The sequence below is a fragment of the Dermochelys coriacea genome, chromosome 3 (assembly GCF_009764565.3).
Source record: "Dermochelys coriacea isolate rDerCor1 chromosome 3, rDerCor1.pri.v4, whole genome shotgun sequence".
In the NCBI taxonomy this organism is placed as follows: Eukaryota; Metazoa; Chordata; order Testudines; family Dermochelyidae; genus Dermochelys; species Dermochelys coriacea.
Window position 1 is genome coordinate 29,167,761 of NC_050070.1, and position 25,714 is coordinate 29,193,474.

The 25,714-nt window shown below is 40.1% G+C and overlaps 1 protein-coding gene across 2 annotated transcripts in view; it reads right to left on the reverse strand.

Annotated features, from left to right (window-relative positions):
• The window catches only part of GREB1 (growth regulating estrogen receptor binding 1), a 158,082-nt gene that overhangs the window by 8,040 nt on the left and 124,328 nt on the right, over positions 1-25,714 (reverse strand). For both annotated transcript variants that reach the window (XM_038397262.2, XM_038397261.2), the window contains exons 21-29: positions 25,477-25,566; positions 21,646-22,259; positions 13,874-13,976; positions 12,288-12,446; positions 10,294-10,436; positions 9,117-9,278; positions 6,574-6,778; positions 5,451-5,625; positions 1,712-1,930 (exon numbers count right to left, since the gene is read on the reverse strand). In XM_038397262.2, coding sequence (XP_038253190.1) covers positions 1,712-1,930; positions 5,451-5,625; positions 6,574-6,778; positions 9,117-9,278; positions 10,294-10,436; positions 12,288-12,446; positions 13,874-13,976; positions 21,646-22,259; positions 25,477-25,566 — 1,870 coding nt within the window. The remainder of the gene's footprint in view (positions 1-1,711; positions 1,931-5,450; positions 5,626-6,573; positions 6,779-9,116; positions 9,279-10,293; positions 10,437-12,287; positions 12,447-13,873; positions 13,977-21,645; positions 22,260-25,476; positions 25,567-25,714) is intronic.

Sequence of the window (25,714 nt, forward strand, 5' to 3'; positions counted from 1 at the left end):
ATAATGGAGAGCTGATAACACCAAGCTGAGGGAGGTTGAAAGCACTTTGTAAAACAGGATTAGAATTCAAAACAACCTTGACAAATTAGAGAATTGGTCTGAAATCAACAAGATAAAATTCAATAAAGACAGCATGAAAGTACTAACACTTAGGAAGGAAAAATCAAATGCACAACTACAAAATGGGGAGAAACTGTCTAGCTGGTAATACTGCTGAAAAGGATCTGGACTTCATAAATTGAATATGAACCAACAATGTGATGCAGTTACTAATATCATTCTGGGGTGTATTAACAGGAGTGTCTTATGGAAGACAATGGATGTAATTATCCCACTCTACTCAGCACTGGTGAGGCCTCAGTTGGAGTACTGTGTCCAATTCTGGGCCCTACACTCGAGGAAAGATGTGGATAAACTGAAGAAAATCCAGAGGAAAGCAACAAGAAATGATAAAAGGTTTAGAGACACTGATCTGTGAGGAAGGGTTAAAAAAAACTAGGCATGTTTAGTCTTGAGAAACAAAGACTGAGGGGAGGCCTGATAACAGTCTTCAAATATGTTAAGGGCTGTTATAAAGAGGAGGTGATCAATTATTCTCTATGTCCACAGAAAGTAGGACAAGAAATAATGGGCTTAATCAGTAGCAAGGGAGATTTAGGTTAGATATTAGGGGAAATGTTCTAACTATAAGAGTAGGTAAGCTCCGGAATAGGCTTCCAAGGGAGGTTGTGGAATTTCCATCACTGGAGGTTTTTAAGAACCCCTATCAGAGCTAGACTAGATGACTTCTTGAGGTCCCTTCCAGCTCTACATTTATTCGATTCTATGATTATTGTTTTCTTAGATTAGCACTCAGCTTTCCATTCAAAAACTGCCTCAAATGGTAACACTCTGTGTGAAAATGTACTATGCCCTCACATGCTAAACAGCCTGATAATACAGCTGTATACCAGGAGATACATGTGGATAAGTTTCTAGTACTCTTGAAAAGTGCCAGTGACAGACTTGAAGATTTAAGTCACCTGTTTATCCATAGAATAGTTAAAGCAGAGATGCTTCTCCACAAATATGCCTCAATCTAGATTTGGAAAGATCACTTCTAGAGGTGACAGTCTCTTATCCTATTCAGCCCTGTGCCCCTTTTACAATTAGTGGCAAATGTGCTGGTGATTTTGTGATGTGAACACTTGTCCTCTAGGAACTGGACTAAGTTCACTATTTCATATGGGTTAATGAACATCTGTCAAGTGGTATCTGTAGTGAATGGAGCTTTAAGAACCACAGTGACTATGCTTGGCACTTTTAAGGTCTGGAACATTCTGTGTGGCACAGTTAAAAAAAATGGGGCAGAAGGTGGGTTGGAGATTGAACCCAAGAATGGAGTGGGTTGGATGCAGCTTCTCCCTAAAGGCCCTCCATCAGTGTTAGAGGGATTTGTTTTTGTTGTTTTTCTTATTATTGTTCTCATCCAATTAAAGTTATTGTATTTAATTAAAGAGTATGCCTAGCTTATGTGGAGAGAGAGAACAGTCCTTTTTAGCCACTTCTTACCTGGGCTGGATTTGAACCAGCAACTTAGATGTAAACTTTATCTCTAGTCTATTAGCAGTCTCCTGAGAAATCCAGCTCGAGTGAGAGAGAGCTTAGCCAGAGTGAAGGCTGCATGATTTGGTCCTTACTCTACATTGGAGGCGCCTATGGATTCACTCACCTGTTCTGGTTATATTGGACATTCTGAGTCAGATCCACATTCAGCATGACAAAGTCATGTACATGACAACAGGAGAATGGTTCCCTGATCTCACCACTATTTGTTTTACTAGACCATTTCCTCATCCCAATCAAGGCGTAGTGAGTGACATTAGGGGTTGCTTCAATGTGTTGCAGAATTTGCTTCAAGGAAACGTTCCTTTCAGTCCATGTATATTCACTACAGTAGGTTGGAAAAAATGTTTCAAATTCAAAGTGTACAAAAAATAATCAGCATCCAGCTCATCTGAGCAGTATCTTACAAAAGTTATAAATATGAGCATATTAACCAGGCAGCAGTGATGCTAGACCTACCTCTTCATCTTCAGTTCTAATCACAATCTGAAACTACCTAAAGTTCATTTAGCTTGGGTTGACTTTATAGGTTTGAAACTCAGCCTGGATTTCTCAATATGTTCATTAAGGTTTGTAAATGTTTTAAGTTAACCTGACTCTTGCTCCAAGTGATCCTGGGAAGATTTGTTTACCATATGCCCATTACAAAACCACATGGAACTTCTCAGTTTTGATTGAGCTTTGCTTTTGTTTTGGGATTTGACATAAAATTAAGCATACAAATTGAAACAGAAAAAAAGATTTCTCCAAATCCCTGTACAGCAAAGCTGCTGAGTTTAGCACAGCTCTGGTAATAAATAAAAATGGCCCAATCGAGTACTGTTTCAAAAAGCTAAGAGACTTGTTTTATCATTTGCAAAGCGAAATAAAGTAGAAGTCACATAGGCTGGGACTATCAAAAGAGCCAAAGTGAGGTAGGTGGCCAGCTTCCCCGGAATTTCAATTAATTCCCTTAGTTCCTTCAAAAATCTTACCCAGAATGCTACCCATGTGCCTCTATGGATGCGTGACCTTGATGAGGGTAGCAGCAAATGGGACAGACCCAGCAGCAAGGGAGGGAGATCCTTGCTGAGACACACTCGGTAGGTCCTCCCTCCTGGTAGTCTCTGGCACAAAATGGCCAGTCAGGAGGAGGGATGCTGAGTGGCTTGCATCCCCCAGCTCAAGCACCATGTGGAGTCTCTTTTGGCCCTGTTCCACCCTACCCACCCAGAACTAGGAACGGGAATCCGGCTAGCAGATGCTGTGGGTCTAGCCATTCGGCCATTGGGGGTAAGAAAGGATTTTTCTCCCATAGGGCCAATTGGCAGAGGGCAAGGGAGTTTTTCATCTTCTCGGCACCTTTGAGGTTAAATAGTAGGGCTGTCAAACGATTAAAAAAATTAATCACACAATTAATCGCACTGTTAAACAATAATAGAATACCATTTATTTAAATATTGTTGGATGTTTTCTACATTTCCAAATATATTGATTTGAATTACAACACAGAATACAAAGTCTACAGTGCTCACTTTATATGTATTTTTGATTACAAGTATTTGCACTGTAAAAAAACAAAAGAAATCGTATTTTTCAATTCACCTAATACAAGTACTATAGTGCAATCTCTTTATCATGAAAATTGAACTTATAAACATAGAATTACGTACAAAAAAACTGCATTCAAAAATAAAACTATGTAAAATTTTAGATCCTGCAAGTCCATTCAGTCCTAATTCTAGTTCAGCCAATCGTTCAGGCAAACAAGTTTGTTTACATTTGCAGGAGATAATGCTCCTGCTTGTTGTTTACAATGTTACCTGAAAGTGAGAACAGGCATTCTCATGGCACTGTTATAGCTGGCGTTGCAAGATATTTACATGCCAGATGTGCTAAAAATTCATATGTCCCTTCATGCTTCAACCACCATTCCAGGGGAGGTGCGTCCATGCTGATGATGTATTCTGCTCGATAACAATCCAAAGTAGTGCGGACTGACGCATATTCACTTTCATCGTCTGAGTCAGATGCCACCAGCAGAAAGCTGATTTTCTTTTTTGGTGATTCCAGTTCTGTAGTTTCCGCATCAGAGTGTTGCTCTTTTAAGAATTCTGAAAGCATGCTCCACACCTCATTCCTCTCAGATTTTGGAAGGAACTTCAGATTCTTAAACCTTGGGTCGAGTGCTGTAGCAATCTTTAGAAATCTCACATTGGAACCTTCTTTGCGTTTTGTCAAATCTGCAGTGAAAGTGTTCTTAAAATGAACAACATGTGCTGAGTCATCATCTGAGATTGCTATAACATGAAATATATGGCAGAATGCAGGTAAAACAGAGCAGGGGACATATAATTCTCCCCCAAGGACTTCAGTCACAAATTTAATTAATGCATTATTTTTTAACAAGCATCATCAGCATGGAAGCATGTCTTCTGGAATGGTGGCCAAAGCATGAAGGCGCATATGAATGTTTAGCAAATCTGGCACGTAAATACCTTGTAATGCCGGCTACAAGAGTACCAAGCAAATGCCTGTTCTCACTTTCTGGTGACATTGTAAATAAGAAGAGGGCAGCACTATCTCCTGTAAATGTAAACAGACTTGTTTGTCTTAGTGATTGGCTGAACAAGAAGTAGGACTGAGTGGACTTGTAGGCTGTGAAGTTTTAGATTGTTTTGTTTTTGAGTGCAGCTATGTAACCAAAAAAAAAAAAATCAACATTTGTAAGTTGCACTTCCACTACAGAGACATTGCACTACAGTACTTGTATGAGGTGAATAGAAAAATTCTATTTCTTTTGTTTATCATTTTTACAGTGCAAATATTTGTAATAAAAATAATATACATTTTGATTTCAATTACAACACAGAATACAATATATATGAGCATTTAGAAAAATATCCAAAATATTTAATAAATTTCTATTGGTATTCTATTGTTTAACAGTGTGATTAAAACTGTGATTAATCACAATTAATTTGTTTAAGTTAATCACGTGAGTTAACTACGATTAAACGACAGCCCTATTAAGTAGGAATGTGCTTAGTCCCTAACTGAGGCACAGGGCTGCACTGTTAATTTGTCTCAACTTGTGGCCAGTTTCCAGTGTGGTTAAAAGGATACCGCGCACGGTTCCCAGAGGTAAAAGACCTTGGATTGTCCTGATGGGCCGTGGGCTCATAGGATAGGGGGAGATCTTGTAACCCTTGTGGGCTGAGGCCCGACATCCCCACCCTTTTGCATCCTCTGTCCCCCTCATGGGTGCGGAAGGGGGTAGGACTCAGAGAGAGCTGAGTCCTGGGCGGGTGTAGTTGAGGAGAGCCTAGCCTCAATGATGGGTTTTATGGTAGAAGACCTGTAACCCCTGCACTGGAGCTATTTAATGCCTGGTATAGGAGAGTGTGGATGATGGGCAGGTAGTGCCCCTCCCCTGTGGTAAAGAAAAATAAAAGTTCTAGCCTGCTGCTTAAAATCCATCCATGTGTGTCTGCAGTCATTGCACCACTGTATCCGGATCAACTGTACATGTGATTGCCATCTCCCTTGGCCAACACAACTGGGGCTGAACCACAGAACTCCAGAGCCAAAAGCATGAGTCACTCCAGCTTGAACTGAAGTGCCGAGCTGTATGGCTGAAGCTCTAGACTGGGCACAGATGAGCACTACCCTTCGGGTAACATGCAACAAATATATAAAGAAATATTTCTCTGTCCCCAGGCAAATATTATACCCTACTTGTTACAAAGTGTAAAAGCCTTGCTGTTTCCATGATGTCATTTCAACAAGATGAGCTCAGTCATACGTAATGAGAGTTTAAAAGTGATCAACTGAAAAAATCATGTTCCTTAATTATGGGGTTTTACCTCTTTCTGTCTCCTGAACAATCGATTTCTACTGCATTCCACATAACACAGGAATCATCCGAAATGACAATGAATGGCCAGATATCCTGGGGTTTAATCCCCAGTTCTTCTTGCCGATTTCGTTCTAGTTCCAGATTATGATAAGACAGTTCTTTTATTAGAAAGTGCGCAGCTCCTGAAACCAAAAACAGCATAAACAAGAGGAAAATTCTGGGATGGGAGGTAGTGGTAGTGGCAGGGGCAGGAGTTGTTTGTTGATAAGTGACAACCTTTCAAATGTTCATGGAGCACAGTGTGGCTTGCTCACTCTGAACGTTTGTGATTAAAGCATTCCAGAGTCAATTTGTCACCATCCCATACCAAATGCAACTGAGTTAACAGGTGTGGGTGTTGCGTCAGGCTGCTAAGGCCACATGGGACACCACTGAGGAAATTAATAAGATGAGTTTGATTTCTGTGGTGGGAATTTATGTGATGCCTTTAAACTGCGAGGGACAGATTTACCTCCACTGACACCTCCTGGCACCAGCCACTGCACGTGGGGATGGACCCACCTAAGTGACAGCAGCCATAATTCCCTCTGTCTTTCCACCTTGGGGGTCCCACCAGAGCTGACTCTGGGTGCTCTATAGAAACTCTTCTGGCAGACGCTACCTAAGAAATTCACAGGATCGGTGCATTATTAGGCACCATATCCACTCCTCATTCCTGGCCAGCACCAAACTCATTTAGGGCTACGGTAGTCAGCTATGAGTCCTGCTCAAGTTCCATTGCCTTGAGATGCTGCAATTCCTCCCACGGACAAATGTCCCATGGCCAAGGATCTTTTGCTGCATGTTGCACCTGGGAGAAAATGCCCCAGAGTCACATGTCTACTTCACTAATGTTAGCATTATAGGGTTAAGTATGAATGACTTATCAGGTGTTAATTGATTTTGCATTTACTTGGGGTACAATACAGAGAATTACCTATCACAGTAAAGAAGGAGGGTATGGTTTCTGAAGCACAATATGGATGGTGAGATATTTTGTTGCAAGAGATCACTTATGACAAACGTCTCGGTGGGGGTTTCTGTACAATAACATACGTGTTTTACCTTCTTTTTCCCCCCCTAGTACCTACCTACTCCAGCACTGTTGAAAATACTCGGCAGCACTAGCATGATGTGGTTCGGCCAGTATTTTTTATATACGGCCATTTCATATTCCTTGACAACTAGAACATGCAAATGGCTGGCACCATCCATTGCATGATACAGGTTGAAAAGTCCATGTTCATGACGCCCAGTTGTGGGAGTAAAAGTGGGGCTTTTTATGTAATCCTGACTCTGTAAAGTAAATACAAAAATGAAGGATGAGCCTCTGTATTATGCTGAATATTATTTAAACAAAGAAGGCCAGATCCTCAGGTGGTGTAAGTCAGTGACTTCAATAGTGCTTTGCTGATTTACACTAGATGAGAAACTGGCCTAATATCTAAATAAAAGAGAAATTGGGAATTTTTATAAGAGTTGGAAGAGAACAACTTCTGTCAGGTGACAAAGAAAAGGGCCTTGATCACTTGATTGGCTGGTAAGGGAGGGATAGATACATATAGCCCCAGATGGGATTGCTAAATTTTGATCTACCAGGGATATAGGATCCTCGGTGGCTTGATAGGCCCTGAGGAAGAAAAAAAAAAGTAAAGAATAGAAGAATAAAAAGCAACCAAACATTAAGAGAAGTGAAAGAATAATGAGAAAAAGACTAAGATAAAACTTTACACAGCTATAGTGACCTACATCCAACGATCTCATAGCGCTTTGCAAACATGCATTAAATCTTACAGCAGCACACCCTATAAAATAGGTAAGTATTATACAATTTTTACAGATGAAAAAACAGAGAAATTAAGTGATTTGCCAGGGCAGATCAGAGGCAGGGATGGGAATAGAATCTGTGGAGACTTGACACCTAGTTCCAATGAAATAACCACTAGTAAATTGAGGATGCTTCTGTGGCACACAGTAAATTGGGATAATTTTGTATTCTCATAAACTGAAAAACACAACTCTCTCTCTCAGATAAAAGGTGTTGCGTAACTTCAAGTTTGATTGCAGTCTAGCAGATGTATATTAAAAAATATGCTCCTACCTATCTAGGCATAAGCTGCCAAAAGTGAAGGATGCAGTGTGGATCAATAACTGTTGTTTGTGAACAGCTTACCTTCTGCACCATAAAATCTTGGCTGCTACTACTATTCCACAAATTGCTCCAATAGTCTAAAGACTATACTTCATTGAATCATCAGAGATTGTTCAGGGCTTGCAGGGGTCATTATAAAGGCTCATATCAGAGACAAGACAGACTTGTCAGATTGATAACTTCTGCAGCTGTCTTCCCTGAAGCTACCATGAGGTTCTGTACAGTCACTACAGAGATTCTTTCAAAACTCTCCTTTATGTCATCTGGTGGAACCACTTATGCAGGACAGGACAGGCAAGCCAGTGATAAATTGCTTCCTCTTACTTAGCCATAGGCTAAACAAAAACATGTACATTTTATTCTCAAAGCTGAGACCATCCTCTCTTCAGTGTCTTTATCCAGAACCCTGAGATCTTCTGAGTCACTGCACAACAATCTCCAATTGTCATAGTCCCAGCTCACAAACTGGTGACCAGCCTTGATTATGAGTAAGGCTATGATTATGTCATGGAGATTGCAGAAATCATGAAAACTGACTTCCAGCGACCTCTGTGACATTGGGGACCCCCACAGCTGACCAGCTGCTGCCAGCAGTGACGGACCCTGCAGCAACCCAGCCTCAATGTGGGTTGGGGGACCTTCTCACAGCTGCTGGGCAGCTGTGGGTGGCAGGACCTCCTGCAACTGACTGTTCGCCACTGGTGGCAGCAACCCCTCAGCTGGCAGGGGTCCCTCCTGTAGTGACTCAGCTGCTGTGAGCAGCTGCCCCCCCACCCTGCCACCGCAGCTCCCAGCCACCGGGGATGGCGGCAGAGGGACCCCAGAGCTGTTCAGTGGCCGTGAGCGGTAGGATACTTCCTGCAGCTCCTGGTCATGGGCAGCGGTGGCAGAGGTACCCCGGAGCTGCTCAGTGGCCAGGGGCAGAGGACCCCCCACAGCTCCCCAGCCTCTGCCGCTGGTAGGGGCCTCCCACAGCTCCCAGCCCCGCAGGGCACAGGGTGGACATGTCCAGCTCTAGCCCCACAGGGAAGCAGGGGGACCTCTCCCAGCCACTGGGCAATGGGATCCCTGTAGCTCCCAGCCACTGCAAGGGGGACAGAGTGCTGGATCTTCCTCCCTCCCTATTTTGTCAGAGATGTTTTTAGTAAAAGTCAGGGGCAGGTCATGGCTTCCAAGATTTTGTTTATTGTCCGTGACCTGTCCCTGACTTTTACTAAAAATATCCATGACAAAAATCATAGCCTTAATTATGAGCAAAGCAAGTATTTGATTGGGACCTTGCATTCCAAGCCATTTCTGTAGCTTGTCTCCCTCTCCAGCAAGGACACCCAGGGAGAAGAAAACAACTCACTGCCAAACCATTCTCACCATCTCCTGGCAGCAGGACCAGTAGTGAAGCCAAAGTATGAGCTGATCTTACAGATCTTTAGATCAGCCCTGTCTATGCCCCATATGTGAGTATAAATATAATTATCCATCTACCTTATCTGTGACAAGCGGTAACCTCATGCTTTCCAGCTGTCTTCCTGGTTGACTAAAGACAAAATGGTGCTCCTTTGACTTGGGGATGATAAAATGCAGCTGGATCTCCTCTCCAAGCATGGAATAGGAAAAGGCAAAAGCATGCAGGGTGGACTCATAAAGCTGAGGGGGACAAAATGACAAATCTGATTGTTAGATTCTAATTTGGCTTCCCAAGAGAGCACAGAACAGGTCATGGACATCACTAAGTCAGCACCAAACCAGAAGGAAACCACACAGGGCACTGGGATACTTTTTACCTCACAACTCATATTAATACGAATCAGTGACATTTGGCTCAAGCCCAACATATTCACTAAACAAACAATTTACCCAGATCCCTGGCCTGAAGCCATCAATTTGCTCTTTGTCTCATCAATGGTAGCAAGGCTCGTGGGCCACCCTCAGTAATGCCATGTGCTATACAATAGCTGCAGCACTTGTATTGCTGATGCCTTTTTCGTCCATTCTAATGAGCAATGAACTGGAGGGTTTGTCTGAATAATCAGAGACCACATGATGTGTATAAAATGCTCCCTGCAGCAGTCAACTTACTACCTTCAGCAACTGCTCTGCCCCCGAGCAAGTGTTAATAAACCCTCGGGGAAGGTTTACTGGGAAATCAATGATCATTTATAGTGGTTAGTGTAGAATGTTGACTATAGCATTTCGTAGGTCAGTTGGAATGGTCCAAGGAACAGATGTTCAAAAAAGTCCACAGAGTGAAACTGTTGACCTCCATGACCTTTGCTGACACCACCAGTTATGAATTTGGGTACTCAAAGAATACTGGAACATATTCACAATGCGCTTTTGTCCTGCACTGCTGCCACTATCAAAAATTAATTATCACTAAGATAAAACATTTTGTCTGGACAAAGATCCCAAAACTGCAATCCAATCCACTGTGCCTGAGCAGGGCTCCACTGACTTCACTGGTGCTCAGTGCAAGTGCAAAGATCCAACTGCAGTTTCAGGGCCCAAAATTGACACACAAGTTCTCTATGGAAATGCTTATAGAGCAAATATGCAGCTTGGGTACCAGTACTGATACTATAAAGTATTTTACAGTATTTTAAAGTAATTTACAGATCCGCTACAGATTTATTATCCTAAATACAAATTAGGCACGACTTACCTGATACCTGGGATTGAAGCCCATATATTGATGGCACTGTTCACAGTGATGGTATGTATTGTATGCTGCATACTTAGATAATCTCATTCGAGTTGTCTGACGGCGCATATACATGTCCTCCTGTTTTCTGCCCATTGATCTGTCTGTAAATTTTAAAAAATGGACTGTATTCATTTTAAGTATATTCTAGGGCCTATTATATCCCCCTGTGGTGAATAAACTGTTCATGTAATCGTCATAAGCCTGCAGAGACAGTGGTCACACCAAACAAAATAGATATTCAGCCTGAGCGTAGAAGATTTTATTAGGTGTGTATCGAAGGGGAGAGAAATAACTGTAGATTTAAGTGCTTTGTCGTGATAGTTTGTGCTCATTTATAATAACACAGAGGTGCAGGTAAAGCAAAATTATTATTGTTATGACTACTATCTGCTGAGTGCTGACTTGTGCTGGACACAGAAAAAACAGAGAGGAAGACACCATCTCTGCTTTCACAGAGTGAAGTTTAAAATGCGCTCTGCAACTTATTTCTTTTATGTGACATTTTTAAGAACATGTTCTAGCATGTAACTGTTCAGGGACTGGATGATGGGGTGGGATTAGTAATGGGATATCAGGTGGAAGGACAGTCTTGTGGTTAATGTAATGGACTGGGGCTTGGGTTCTGTTTCTGACACTGTCACACACTTATTGTGAGACACTGGGCAAGTCACCTTCAAGTGCTCTAGTTTTTAGATGCCCAAACTGTGCTGAGCACCCGCAGCTACAGCTGAAACTCAGGCCCAACGTGCCTCAAAATAGAGGCACCTAAAATCAAAGGCCATTTTTGGAAATGTTGGTGCTAATATCTCTGGACCAGATTTACAAAGGTATTAAGACATGTACAGATGCATATAGGTACCTTGTGAGATGTACAAAAGTCAGTCGGAGTCTGGTGCCTAGCCCACTTAAGCACTTTTGTAAATCCCACTTGGTGCCTATATGCATCTTTGGGCATAAAATTATCTTTGAAAATCTGGCCCTCTGTGCCTCAGCTCCACATCAGCAACATGGGGACAATGAAATTACCACACAGGTATCAGGAGGGTAAATTAATTAGTGCAAGCATGTACAATCCACAGTTGTTATGTGGGTTGGGCCGATAGAAAAGCCTGTCAATTCAATAAAAATAAGAGAGAACCTTTCACCTCTCACTCACAGCTTTAAATCCAGCTCAGGTTTGCCAGGACAGGCAGTTGCTATCATGTGACTGATGTCAGAAACCAAATGAGAGAGTGTCCAGTGACACTGTGAAGTGGACTTTCATCTAGTGGGTCCTGAACTGAGACACCACATCGTTCCACACAGCCCACAAGCAGCCATCAAATGGATCACTATTTCACTGGACCACATTCAAACTGGTGGCCTACAGTCCAATCCTAACTTTAGCCAGGGCAGAACACGTTTTTGGGCCCACTCCCCTAGCAGTGGAACAACAACAACAACAAAAAAAGCCGGCCAATCAGGAGTGGAGGGAAAAAACAGCCGAGTGCCACAGCAGTTTGGCACCCCAGAAGCTGGTGCCTGGGCAACTACCCTGCTTGCCCACTCCTAGAGCCAGCCCTGCACACATGTGTAGTCTTATTGAAACATAATGGGATAACTCAAGTGAGTACATTTACTCAGATACATACGTGCTTGTAAGATCAGGGCCTTACTAGAGAAAGGCTACATAGCTTCCATACCACAAAACACTCACACTGCTCATCCTTATGTGTTGTTCCTTATCTGGTAAACTTTTAATCCTTTTTCAATTTAACCCTCATGTTAAAACTATAAACAATATAGCTCTGTAAACTGTAATTACATATCGACAAAATCCTGGCCCCATTGGAATCACGGGGAGTCTTGCCATTTGCTTCAATAGGGCCAGGATTCCATCCATACTGTCTATAGTTGGTGTAAGTAAATAAATAAATACATGCATCTCTCTCTGTTATATTTTAAATTCTGACCGTCACTGTTCATATTCTGAAGCCTTGTACAAATCAGACTTGCATCTTCATATTTCGGATCATGAATAGTGTAGTCAAAAGGTATCTTCTTAAATGTCTCCAAATCAGGCCACATGTCTCCTGGCTGGTGATAACATTGATCTGATTCTTCTTGGAGTTCTATAATGGAAAAAAAACCTCAAAACATGCAGTTTACAATAAATGGAATGATGTCTACAGTTTTACAGAATGCTTTTTTAAAGAGATGTGTGAAATCAATTGAAAGGTTCAAATGATTGCATAGAAAGATACCCCAACCTAAAGCAAGTCTATGCTATTCATATAGTTTAGAAGGTTATTAAGTATTATTATTGTACTATTATTTCTTTTACTATTTTAAGGCAACAACATCTGTGAAGCTATTTTCTGCAGAAAAACTGATCAATTACTCAACATTCCTCGCCCCTCAATGCACTTCTGCCAAAACAGAGCAAAAGCATCTGTCAGAAGCCATCTGGAATCATATATGCAGAGATAATAAAAGCACCACAGCAAGGATTTTGCTGGTAAAATGGACCAGTCAGCAGGAGTCTCTTCACTGACTTCAATACACTTTGGAGATGGAGTTTTCAGTTAAGGGAATTTGGTTTGTTCTCTCCTGCACTAGTAAGGACTCCAAGATGTTTGGGAGCAGACCCTAAGCTGTTGCACTGTCATAGTTCCACAGAAGTGACTGGAGCTATAATCATTTACACCAGCTGAGGAGCTGCTGCTTGGAAACTAGAAGTGAATAGGAAACTCAAGCAGACCTATTTGCACAGGATGAAATTCCTCCCCACGCAGAGGGCCAGCCAGCATACAATGTATGATCCTCTTCGATTCTATGTAAACACTCAAAACAAGAATTTAAATGAGACTTACGTGAGGCAAAAGCTTTGTACTGCTTCTCTGCACAGGGGAAAATTTTACCCCCCAGAGTAAAAAAAACATCAAATAAATCACCGTAGAAAGTGATTGATCAAAGTAAATAGCAGAGCCTTGGAGATGTCTAGAATTACATCTGGAGAAAGAGGGGAATGAGGAATATGCTGAAAAAACTGGAAGTTGAAAATAGGATCAACTACTGGAAAGCAGGAATGTATGTATGGTCTTTTCTCATTCATATGATGTCTTGTTTACCTAAAATGGACAATATAGTGACAGTATTGCTGATGGTTATAAATCTGTCAATGTTTCCAACTAAACTCCTTTTTTGCATTTGACCAAAAAATAATCACTCCAGGCTTAAAGTCAGTATATTGTTTCTCAGCATGAGATGAACTATTTTTAACATATATAAATGCTGCTGCCAACTTTCTAAGAAAAACAGAGATGTGTTAAGAGGAGGAGTGAGCTCTAAATAGAGAGAAATTAGCTAATCACAGGATTCTAAATCAGAAGTTAAAATCCTTAACTCCTTAATTTAAGAACTCTAAATGGATTGCATAATGTAAATAAACTACAACGTGAAGGTGAAAAGCACACGATAAACTAATCAACAATTGGTCCAATTAACAATGTGATATAAAAAAACCCCAGAAGCAAATGTCTCTTCATCAACAACTTACTAATATTGATTTCTTCCTCATCATAAACATCCACTTCCGTCAGTCTAATCAGCATTCTGGACAAGATACTGAGGAACTGAAGATAGGCTCCTGTTTTTCCTATCTGTAACAAACATATAAATCAGAAACTAAACAGATGTTTAACATGAATGCCATTCTTTCATTATTTGGAAACTTGGAATTGTAATGACTACTGTAATCTAATTTAAAAGTAGGTCAAAGTCCAACTCTTAAGTTCTGTTGCATGTACGTTCCTGTTCCTGTACATTTACAAGTTTATATGGGGATGATTAATGACTCAGCTTACACAGTAATGCAACTTTTATGCAGGAAATTAACATTCAAAATATACCTTACGTAATACCCTCGGGATATAGGCATACAAATTAAAAAAAAAAAAAAACCTCACCACAAGCAACTTCTCTCCCCTGAACTATACTCCCTACAATGGGCAGGAAAACACATTTTTAATAATCCAAACAAGTACATTACATGAAAATCTGCCAGGGAAAAGCACAATAACACTAAAGCTTTACCTCATCCCTTCCAAGCCTGTGCATTCATGGATTGACATATTGAGGCAACTTTCTATACTGAAGAATGAAACAGGTCCATAGGACGGAGTGCATCATACCCTCATAGTTTCTCTTTTCAGTTAGATATGATATGCAAAATAATGTAGTATTTCACCTCCCAGGCTAAAAATGTTATTTTCCCTGTGCTTATGTGATCTGTTTTTTAAATTATATCAGAGATCTAACACTTTTCTTTTTTTAACCAAACCAGAGAAGATAATAGTTCTTCTCTCCACTATGCAGACATGCATTGCTGTGCTTTTGTACAATTTACTTTTGCACCTGATTTTACAAAGGGATGGGCCAATTACTCTCTGGCAGGAGATAGTTTAACCAATGAATTGTTCTATCATCTTGCATGTGAACTTTACTGGACATAATGTTACTTAAATAAATAAATAAATAAATAAATAAATAAGCAAGCAAGCAAGCACCTAAACATGGTAATTGACAAACACTGGGCCCTTGACATTAATGTGGCTCAGAAAGAAATGTCCATCTTGCAGGGATAGAGCAGCTTTCATAAATTCTATTTGCACTTTGCCTTCTTTCTTTGTAATTCAACATTAAAAATTACACTGAAGACAACTTGATAATCATAAAGAGTGAGGCTCAGGCTAACAAATTAATTATAATCCTGATCCTACTTCTATTGAAACTGTACAGTTTATTTCAATGGGAGAGCATGAGGCCTGACAATAAACTAACAGCAGTGCGGATCCTGCTTTCCTGATGTACCCAAGAATCCAGCTGCCATGAAATAACTATACTGGAGATTTGAGGAATGTCAGAAATGTAGGATTGAGTCTAATGAGAGTTGTATTATTTTAAACAGTTTATGGAATAAACGTTCATTTCACTTTACATTTGAGAGAAGGAGGCTTTGAAGCTGAAACAAGACAAAGGTAACATTTGTTCTCTTTAAAGATGACAAACAGTAAACTGGTACCTGCACTTCCGACTAAATCAGATTTCTCTCAGAACAGTTGTTAACCTAGGAACTGATCCAAAGGCCATTGAATTCAATGGGAATTTTTTTATTGACTTCAGTGGGTTTTAGATCAGGATCTTACAGTTGAAAGTAATAGCTATATTATAGTGACTACCTGGGTCCATTTATTTGTGAATCAACTAAACAAAAATTTCATATCTTGGAAATGATCCCTCATCTAATATTTCATGCAAATGTATAATTGATTGTGCTTAGTTCCAGAAGAGTATAGTACCTATATCGTCTCCCATGTTTGGGATTACCTCTGTGTGTCTTTGTCAGAGCTTTCATTTCATCTGAAGTGACACTTGGATTTCCATTAAGATCATCAGTAATCTGTCAAAATTGGGTGAATTTGACAGAGTCTCAGTTTGAGAATAATTTTATAGACAGTTTGACAGCAATAAGATGACTCTGTAGCTCAGACATATGCCCCTCATAGCTGAAATAGGCAGGATCTCGTTACCAAGTTCATTTTGAAAGAACACAAACTTCCTTAATAGGACAACAGCTTTCCATTCATTAAGTCAACTGTTAGCTCCAGAAAGCAAAATTTTAAAGCTAATGGATTTGCAGCATGACTTTCTCAGTAAATGGAGCTGCCCGCAACACTTGTTGCTGATAACTTTAGTTTTTACATCTAGCCTCCCTATGACTCTAAGTAAATAAAATACCAAATGGGGTAACTTTGCCTATAAGAAAGCAGAGGTATTGTATGACTATCAATAACCTCCAAAATGTGGCAGTGCCCAGTGCCTTGTTAGATGAGATGTTTTGGGTTCCATACAATCTTTTATCCACCTTGATGTAGAACACTTACTCTGTTTCTTTTTCTGTCTACACAAAGTAGAAGGAGTGCAGTCTGATGCAGACAGAACAGACAAGGTCTTGGAAGAAAAAGGCTCAAGAAGGGAAGAAGCAAAAATATCAAGCTTTTAGATCATTTATGAAAACCGAGATGTGTGGCACCAGCAACCATTCACTGGTCTGATTTCTGCTTGACATTTGCCATGATTTGGGGCATGAAAAACTAGGGATACATTTACATTCCAACCTTTTAATCAGAATGCCATGTGACAGTATTTACTACTTATGACGACAACATTTAGGAATGAATCTGAGTTGCGGTTTTCCTTGCAAGATGCTCAATGGTGGGAGGATTCAATTTTTGTGTACTAAAGAGACACATTTATAAAGTACAATACCTGCTTAAGGGGAAAGGCAGTCCTGAGATCTTAGCCAGGATATTATTCTTTCCATGGATATCTATGGTAAAATGAAAGCAGGTGGTCCTTCTGTCCAGCAATCAGAGGGTGAGATTCCAGTCAGCAAAATGGTTTAAGTGCTACCATGTTGATTTGTAGAAGAGACATTCAAAGTGCTGTTATAACATGTACCATAATGGGATCCCCTTTTTCCACTGGTTTCAGACACTGCACAGCAAGATGATTGACAGGAATGGCTCTCAGATACCAACTCCTGTGGTACAAGCCATCTGATTGACCACTTTCTTATCATCTCTACTACTAAAAATGTGCTTCCATATCTTCACATTTGAAAAAATATGGCAAATGGAAAAAAACACTTCTATATTTTTTTCTAATCCAGTTTCCAGGTGAGAGAGTTCTGAACAGACCACAGGAGTGGTTCTCAAATTGTGGTCTGTGAAACACTTGTGGTTCACAGAAAACACGCTGATGGTCCACAGATGATGCTGGCTCTTCTTGTTTCCACCTGTTACGTTGCACTAAAAGACAGCTAACAATAGATACATTAAATACTTTCCTAATATTATTTTTGCATGTGAGCAACAAGCTCTAGAAATCTGAGATGTTATCTGTGCGTGGTAGGGCAGGCGGTGTAAGCTGTCATGGATGGGAGGTTGCCCTGAAGACAATCTTTCTTTTAGGCTAACAAATTTATTTGAGCATAAGCTTTCATGAGCTACAGTTCACTTCATCGGATACATTCCGAAAGCTTATGCTTATAAATTTGTTAATCTCTAAGGTGCCACAAGTACTCCTTTTCTTTTTGTGAATACAGACTAACACGGCTGCTACTCTGAAACCTTTCTTTTAGGCTGTGGTTCACACAACCAAAGCATTTGAGAACCCTGTATCTCAGAGAGTCGTTCACAGGACTTAGACTACTTCCACACTTATAGAAAGTGCTGTTTTCAGGGTACAAAAACACAACAAAGAAACCCAGCAATAGCACCAAACCTCTTACATGTAATTTGGGAACATAAAAGAAACTTATTTCTTCAAAAAAAACAACACCCCAAATTTCAGTGAATTTGGCGGTCATGGATGGTATTATATTTGAGCACCCTGGATGATGAATTTATATCCACAGAACTGGTAAACTTTTTCACAGTAGTGCATATTTATCCATACTGCCCAACCAGTGTCTTAATATTGTTCTAGAGAGATCACCCCAGGGATGAAGCAGCAATACTATCTCCATGCTTTTTCACTCTTTGCCCTCTGCTAAGACTCCCAACAAGAAAGATAATTGTTTATGTGGGTTTCTTAATGTGGACAGTTGTCTACTGAAAAATGGACTGAGTCTACCAACTCCTTTCACGTGAAAGGAACTCTTGACAATGGACACGAAGATAAAAAAAAATTTCTAGGGCAAGTTGACTTCTTTCCCTCATTAATTTCCAAAACCATTCCCATGGAATCTGAAAGGTAGTCAGCGTAGATAATTTCCAATTTACACAAGACTTTATGCTATTAACCTACAAATAAATCTTGAGACCATCCAACCCAGAATGTTATCCAAGAATGCATTCAAGTGGAATCAAAAGACTATAAATAGCTTGTTGAAAACCCTTTGGGACAAAGATAAAATTGAATAAGGACAATCTAGAAGTGCAGGTCACCAACCACAGACCTTGGGAAGAATCCATACTAAGGTTTGACTGTGGCATGTCATAGAAGCATGCAGCCTTCAGGACCACATGCTAGAGGGTCTTCTTACCTCAGAGCTAAAAAAATGGTGCAAAAGGATGTATTAATGAAAAAAAATTCAGTGAGTTTCTTTGAGTGCCATAGGCTGAGAATCTAAGGTGGGTGATGGGTGGGAAACAAGACTTCTTAGAAACCTGAAGGAAGTACCAGGAATAGTACTCTGGAGACCTTTTAAAGTAATGGTCCAGTGGTTCCATAGAATGGGGTGAGTGTTCCAGATTTAGTAGGTTTGGAACTTGGAGCACCTTCTCTCCTTCCTTTTATCCTTAGATTTGTCTTTCTGGATATAATGCAGGAACTCTAAGAAATGCAGAGGCACCCTGCATTCACTAAGGATTTGGGTTCACCAGATAGGGTGAGAGAATTTCTCCCCATATTTCATTCAAAAGAAGCAAAATAAAAGGCTGCTGAGAAAAATAAGTATTGGAGTTAGCTAATGGCAAGTCTGTTTTGCCCCTTTTATTCCTGTGTATATATTCAGACCACTGGTTGATGTTCTTACATGCAGTTTTTATCATTAGTTTATTATTGGTATTGTGGTATCAACCGAAGACCTCAGTGGAGATTGGAGCCTCATACATAGTGCTAGGGGCTGTACATATCTTGACTGGAAAGTAACCATATAGAAAACATTTTAGCCAACCTTGGAGGTGTTATGTATATGAGGGGAAGGAGGAGAATTCCTGAATGCTAAACATTTCAGCAGTGATACTTATAGTTTTGGTTCACTAGAGTGCTTAATTTTTCTTAAATTGACTTTTTATGTTGTATGGTAAGATAACAACAACTTTCTAGTGTCTGAAAGGATTGTGTCCACCAATTCAGAGATCTTCCTCCAGCTTAATACTCTGGCTGAATTATTATTTATATGCTTAGAATGGCATGTCTAATAGGTGATCTCTATCGGCTATTATGAACTCTGGCTTTCTGTGGTTTTAGTCAGTGGGTTAATGTTACAAAAACTGGAAATCTAAGTCTTTGACTTAGTTTGGATTTGTCTCTGAAGAGCTCAGACAAGACATTATGGTGCCAAAATCTTCTACTGATTCCTGTTAATGCAGTAGGTAGCATAACTCCTCATATAGTGCAATGGTTATGAAACAAGCCCATGAGCAGAAAAAACTTCTGGAAAGAAAACGGTTTATTTCTAAAGTGAGACAGGAGCTCACATTTGCTATATGTTTTCTTTCACCTTTCCATTAGAATAGACAACATACTACCATACATTAAGCCAAAAACAACCAACATACTTTAACTGTTTTGGGGGTTTTTAGAATATATTCCCTTTAGTATGTTTGGGGTTTAGACATTAAATGGAGATAAGCAGCCCAGCCGTGTTCCCCAACATACCAAAATGAGAATATACCCCTAAAAATGAAACATTTAATAAAATGAAACATTTAATTCCTGATTTCCTCCGTAAAACATTCAGTATGAAACAGGTGTGTAATCAGGAAGAACTGGTGAGTATGCAATAAATAAACGCATGGAGAATATTTTTAGGACCTGATCCAACTCTCATTAAATTCAATTGGAAATTGTAGGTCAGAATCTTTGTTCTGGAGACAGTCAGAGAAGAGATGGAGTTGTAGAACAGACAGTGTTCTTCTGAGGTGAAATTCAACTCTGTGCAGAGAGCCAACCTGAGTCCTATGTACCACTTAATCCCTCAAAATCAGGCTTGCACTTCTGCCCCAAGAAGCAGACAAATGAATAAATAAGAAGACTATATTTTCTGCATATACTTGGCCAATGACACATAGCATGTGTGTGTTAAGGGCCAAGTTCTGTCCTCAGATGAATACAGGACTTGTTGAGAACCACAAGCATACATCTGTGGGCAGAAATCAGTTATTGTACGGCCAAATTAATGCCATAGTAATATGAACTACTACATATGGGTTATTTTGTATCTTTATTGTAGCTTTGGGAACCATAACTTTGAACTTCTTGATTTTTAGGCATGCAAAATTCCAACCAAAATTACATCAATGTATGTTTTTCTTGGATGTGGAAACCTACTAGCTATCTGTTGCACAATATATCAGTTTTTACCTTGTCTGTGTTTACCACACATTCATCTCTTTTGAACACTTATTATCTTAATCCATAGCAAACACTGAGAGTTTTGAACATGGAGATAGAAAGCAGTAAAGAGATGTTCTTCAGTGATCCATCTGATACCCTCTATACATTTATAGCAGCATTTGCAAGTGCCTACATACTCAAATAGATAAGAGTCAATTTGTACTCTTACTTACCCCAGTGTGACACCATCTATTTCAATGCATTGCACCTATTAAACTGGGAGCAGAATGTGGTCTTTTCTGTACTGAGACCTCTGCAATACACATGTACAGAAGAGCGAGTGGAAGATTGAACTCTGGCTTTCTCTGGTTTTAGTCAGTGAGTGAATGTTACAAAAACTGGAAATCTAAGTCTTTGCCTTAGTTTGGATTTATTTCTAATTTCTGAGGGCTGTATGCAATATTCTCTCTGTGGCTATGCTGTTTCCCACATGCCTGGCATGTTGCATAAAACTTCAGTGGAACATCAGAACATTTAGTATCTAGTATGTGCATTGAATTGAAGAGACACCATGCTCATAGCCACATTCTAAATATTTTTAGGGCACTTAAGAGAAAAAGGCTCCCTGAGGTCTTTATCTACTTCCAAGTGTCCTTACAAAGTCATTTGAAAACTTGGACCAGAAGTTCAGCTGTCTCTGTTGAAGTGGATCAGTCCCTCTTGTATTTGCAACAACTTCTATTTCTCTCCAAACCATGATGGTAGTGGCTGAATCTGCCAATTTCACACCCTAATCAGCTTGACCATAAGAAACTGACCCTGTGTGGCTATTCAAACTTTATTTAAAATTTAACTCCTATTAGTCTGTAACAAGCTGCAAGGGACAGCATGGTGTGTAAAATGTATTTTCAAAGAAAAAAAGACCATCATTTCCTTAAAACACAACACTAATTGTATAAAGATTGACAACAAAAAAAGATATCACTACAACTTAATTGTCCTTGCCTCAGGTTAACAGTGAGGAGAGGAAGATTATTTAACTAAGGTGGATACAGTAATAAAAACATATAAAAGAGGTTATTTTTCACCAGTAAAAAAAATCAATTAGGTATGAATAATAATCTCATTAACCTAGCGCTTAATGAGATGAAGACAAAATTAATCCAAATAAAACAATAATAATACCCTATTCTTATTACACACCTGAGGTGGCCCACTCAGCAGCAGCCTCCTTGGGTGAAAGGTGTCCATTCTGCCCTCATTTCTATTATTGTAGTCCATATGGATTGGCTTGGGAACTGTCCACTGGCGATAGTATAGAGACTGTTCTGTGCAGGTCATCATTTTACTCATGACAGGGCGGAAAGAACTCGCCCACATCACAGAATGATAAGGCAAGAGGGAAGAGGACTTGGGAAGTCCGCTGCTGTCAGTAGAAGTAATAATGTCATACACCAGCTTAGGCAGGAAAACAATGGGGGGCTGTTTTGATGCTTTAGTCATGGAGCACTGAGATGTCTGCAGGATGAAGGAGTTGTGAGTAGGTGCAGAGGAAGAGGAAGAAGAGGAGAAAGGTGATGATGATGAGTTGATGGAAATGTGGGCACTTTTTATGTTCTGTTTTGAATCCAGCTGTTCAGCTGCAACTGGCAAGTGCTTGCTGATCACCATTTGCGCCCCCTTTTCTACCTTCTGCCTTTGCCTTTCACAGTTCTGTGTGTTCTCTTCAGTACTGCTGCTTAGGACTAGGTGGGGTGACTTTGCTACGTCCCCTGGTGTTGCTAAAGGAGGAGATGATTCCATGCAGAATGCTGCACCTAAAAACAAAATCTGTATTTCAACATGGGATAATGTGATTCTTCAGCAACTACCTTGAAGCACAACATTTCTATTACACTTTTCATTGTCAAACCACAGTAAACAATATATAATGCAGACATCAAAAGCTGTGAGTCCAGGCCTGCTCCTGTTGGGCCAAATTGTGTTCACCTCACTCACAGAGGTAGTCTTATTGAAACTAATGGGAGTATTTGTGTGAATAAGCCCATGCGAATTTGGAATACTAAAATCCATGGCAAAGTTCCCACTGATTTCAGCACTGAGCCTTATGGTTGTTAAATTTTCCATTTCTTCAAGAAATGTTTAAAAAAAAATGTTTTTTAATTTATTTGTCACAGGTTATTCCCCTCCCTCCTCCCAACTATAACAGTTTTAATGTAGGCATGATTTTGATCCTAAATGTTCTACCAGAATTCCATTAACATTACACTTATCAGCCTCCTGGAAAGTGAGGCCCTGATCCTGAGAGTTGCTGAGCACCCGCAACTCTCAAAGATTTCAAAAGGGAGATGCAAATGCCGAGGCACTGATCTCCATAGCACTTATTGGACTCTCCCCTCAAGCAACAAAAAAAAGAGAAAAGAAAAAAGTGATTGTCAGCACTGATATAAACAAACAATCTCATAAAGTCAAGTAGACTTCAACCATCTAATTCAGGGCATGCACCAATTTCCAAGAAAACTGTTATACAATTCACACTCTGAAACCAGAGTTCCCATAAACCTACTGCCTAAATGCCCATGACATCATACAGGAACTCCACAGATTATGCCTACCAAAGATAGATGCAATCTCCATGAGACATGGATCAACAAAGTTGGGGAGTGTTCACAATAAAATTCACAGATCATGCTCCCTAACACCAGACCGTACTCCACAACACCCTCTGTCATGACTAGCTATGAGGGACCTGCTAAGTGTGAACTCCATAGTTTCTGGGAGATCCAAAAGTCATGAGCAATAGTTACATACTATGGTTCCTTTCTTGACTTTCTATTTTTCCACAACACGTATGAGGGACACTCACTTGCTTTGTCGCCATGAAACAGGAAGAGACAGCCCAACTGCATACTCCAAAACAGCCCATATATTAGAATAACAGCAATGGTAAAAATGTCACCAACACTGTGAATACATTTTGGACCTAGTACTACTGTGACAACATGCCAAAGACCCATATCCATGTGCAAGAACTGGCCAAAGAGATTTTCTTTAGCAAACAGATTCAGGCCAACAAAGCCACAAATGGCATCCTAGGGCAGCGCAGAAGAGATCAGCAGCCTGACTTTGAAGAACAGTATACATGTCAAAAAGTAAAAATATTCGGGGGCGGGGGCTTATCCAAACCTTTTGGTGCTTTTCCATTTGTAATGGCAACTGTGCCTTGTGGCAAAAGAATTCACAGTCAGAACACTCATATAGCTGTGGTGAGAACAATAATTATTTGGAAATAACTGGAAACATTTAATTTTACAGCTAATGCAACATAACATGTTTGGTGACGTTTCATGAAATTGTGACCCTCCATATAAACATTTATGTATTTTTACTGAAGTATGATACAATGCATATTGCACATTTTTGTTCTGTTCCATTAGTCTCTGCCTATAAAAAAAATCATCATACAAATTTAAATTTTTTAGTAGCTCCTGACATTGCTTCAAAAACTTTTACTACTGGGGGAATTCTGCACGACTGCACACATGCCAAATTCATGTTCCCCCACAGCTTTTTTTCTTGCCACAGAATACTGTAAAACATTCTGCCAGGAAGCCACTGCAATTATACCTTTTGCCTACCAGGGGCTGTTGTGGCATCAGAACAGAGGGCAGACAGCTCATGAGCCAGAACAGTCAGCCACAGAGAGGTTGAGAGCAGAAGCTGATTTTCTCACAGTGACATACGTGGCGTTCAGAAGAGCTATTGGGAGGGACAGACTAGGGTAGGGGCACAAGATCTAGTGGGGTGACAGCATTGAGCCAGGACTGAATGGGAGTGGGCTGCCACTGTAGGGACATATGGGGACTGGGGGAAGCAGGGTGCAGGGAAAGACAGGGACAGGGCAGATATGCCTGAATGAATGAGAAAGGCTAGGGGTCAGCCACGGACTGCATGGGAGAGGGTCCCCAACTCCCTAACAATCCCTTTCCCCACCCCCACCCCTGCAAAAAAAAAAAACCCTGTTCCATACTTCTCCCACCCACATCCAACAACCCTCTAGGTTCACTCCCCGACTGCCAGAAATTAATTCCCTTTCCCTCAGCTCCTCCATTACTCCTGACTCCCCCAAGCCTTTGTACTGTTTCTGAGTGGCGTGGGAAATACATTTCTGTACTATAGTTTAAATTAATTATTACTCAAAGTTCTGTATTAATATGCCTAGTAAGGAATCTATTTTCAAAAAAACATCTTCCTGAATCTGTATGGTTACAAACACACTTGCTGACAGGTATTTTGAAATAAATTACCAAAATAATTGAAACTGGCATGATTATATTGACAAATAAAATATGCAGATTTTTAAAATATTGTGTGCAGAATTTGTAATATTTTTGTTGCAGAATTCCCCAAAAGTAAAACTTTAATGGTCTATTCTTAAACCAGTTTTCAGATTAGGAAGAAATAATACATATTCAATGTATAGGGCAAAGTATTGACAAAACACAAACATTTCTAAAAGGAACACTCTACACTCAAATATTTGTGAGCACACATTCTAGTGCCCCCCAAAAAAGTTCATGAACATTTTTTCAGGCAAAATTTAGGAAGGTCCTTTGAAAATACAGAGCCAAGTCCTCAGCTGGTGTGAGTTGTCATGAGTCCACTGATTTCAAATGGAGCTCTGACAATTTGCACCAGCTGAGGATCTGCATCTTGGTACCCGTCATAAAAATATTAAAGAACATATCTGTTGATATGGTACTATTGTATAATACAATGACCCTACTCAGAGATCTGTACAATGGCCTATGCATTCATGGATCAAGCATGAGGCAATCTCTTTATTTTTGATCTCAGAAGTATGATTCTTGAAAGCTCAGATTTTTTTTAAATTTAATTGTTAGCAAGTTCATTAAAACAGTTTTTGCCAAAAACCTAATGATTTGTGTCTTTTATTCTTCATTTGCCAGGCTAAATGAATTGCTGCTTTTACAGCCTAAATACCACTTGAGAAAGATTATCATAAAGTCTTACTTGAAGCTTTTGAAGAGAGAGATGAAGATGCAGAGTCATGGGAGTGTGATCTCTCTCTTTTGACAGGACTTCTCTTTTCTGAAGTGGAGCCTGTTTCACAAGAAGAGGGAGGATAGAGGAAAATTAAAATTCTAAAGACCAATTCTCAGCTATGGCCAAAGTGCATAAAGGGAAGGGATGCTGGGCAAAAGTGGCTTAAAACTCATCTAGGTGCCTGGATTCAGGTGCTGTTCTGAGT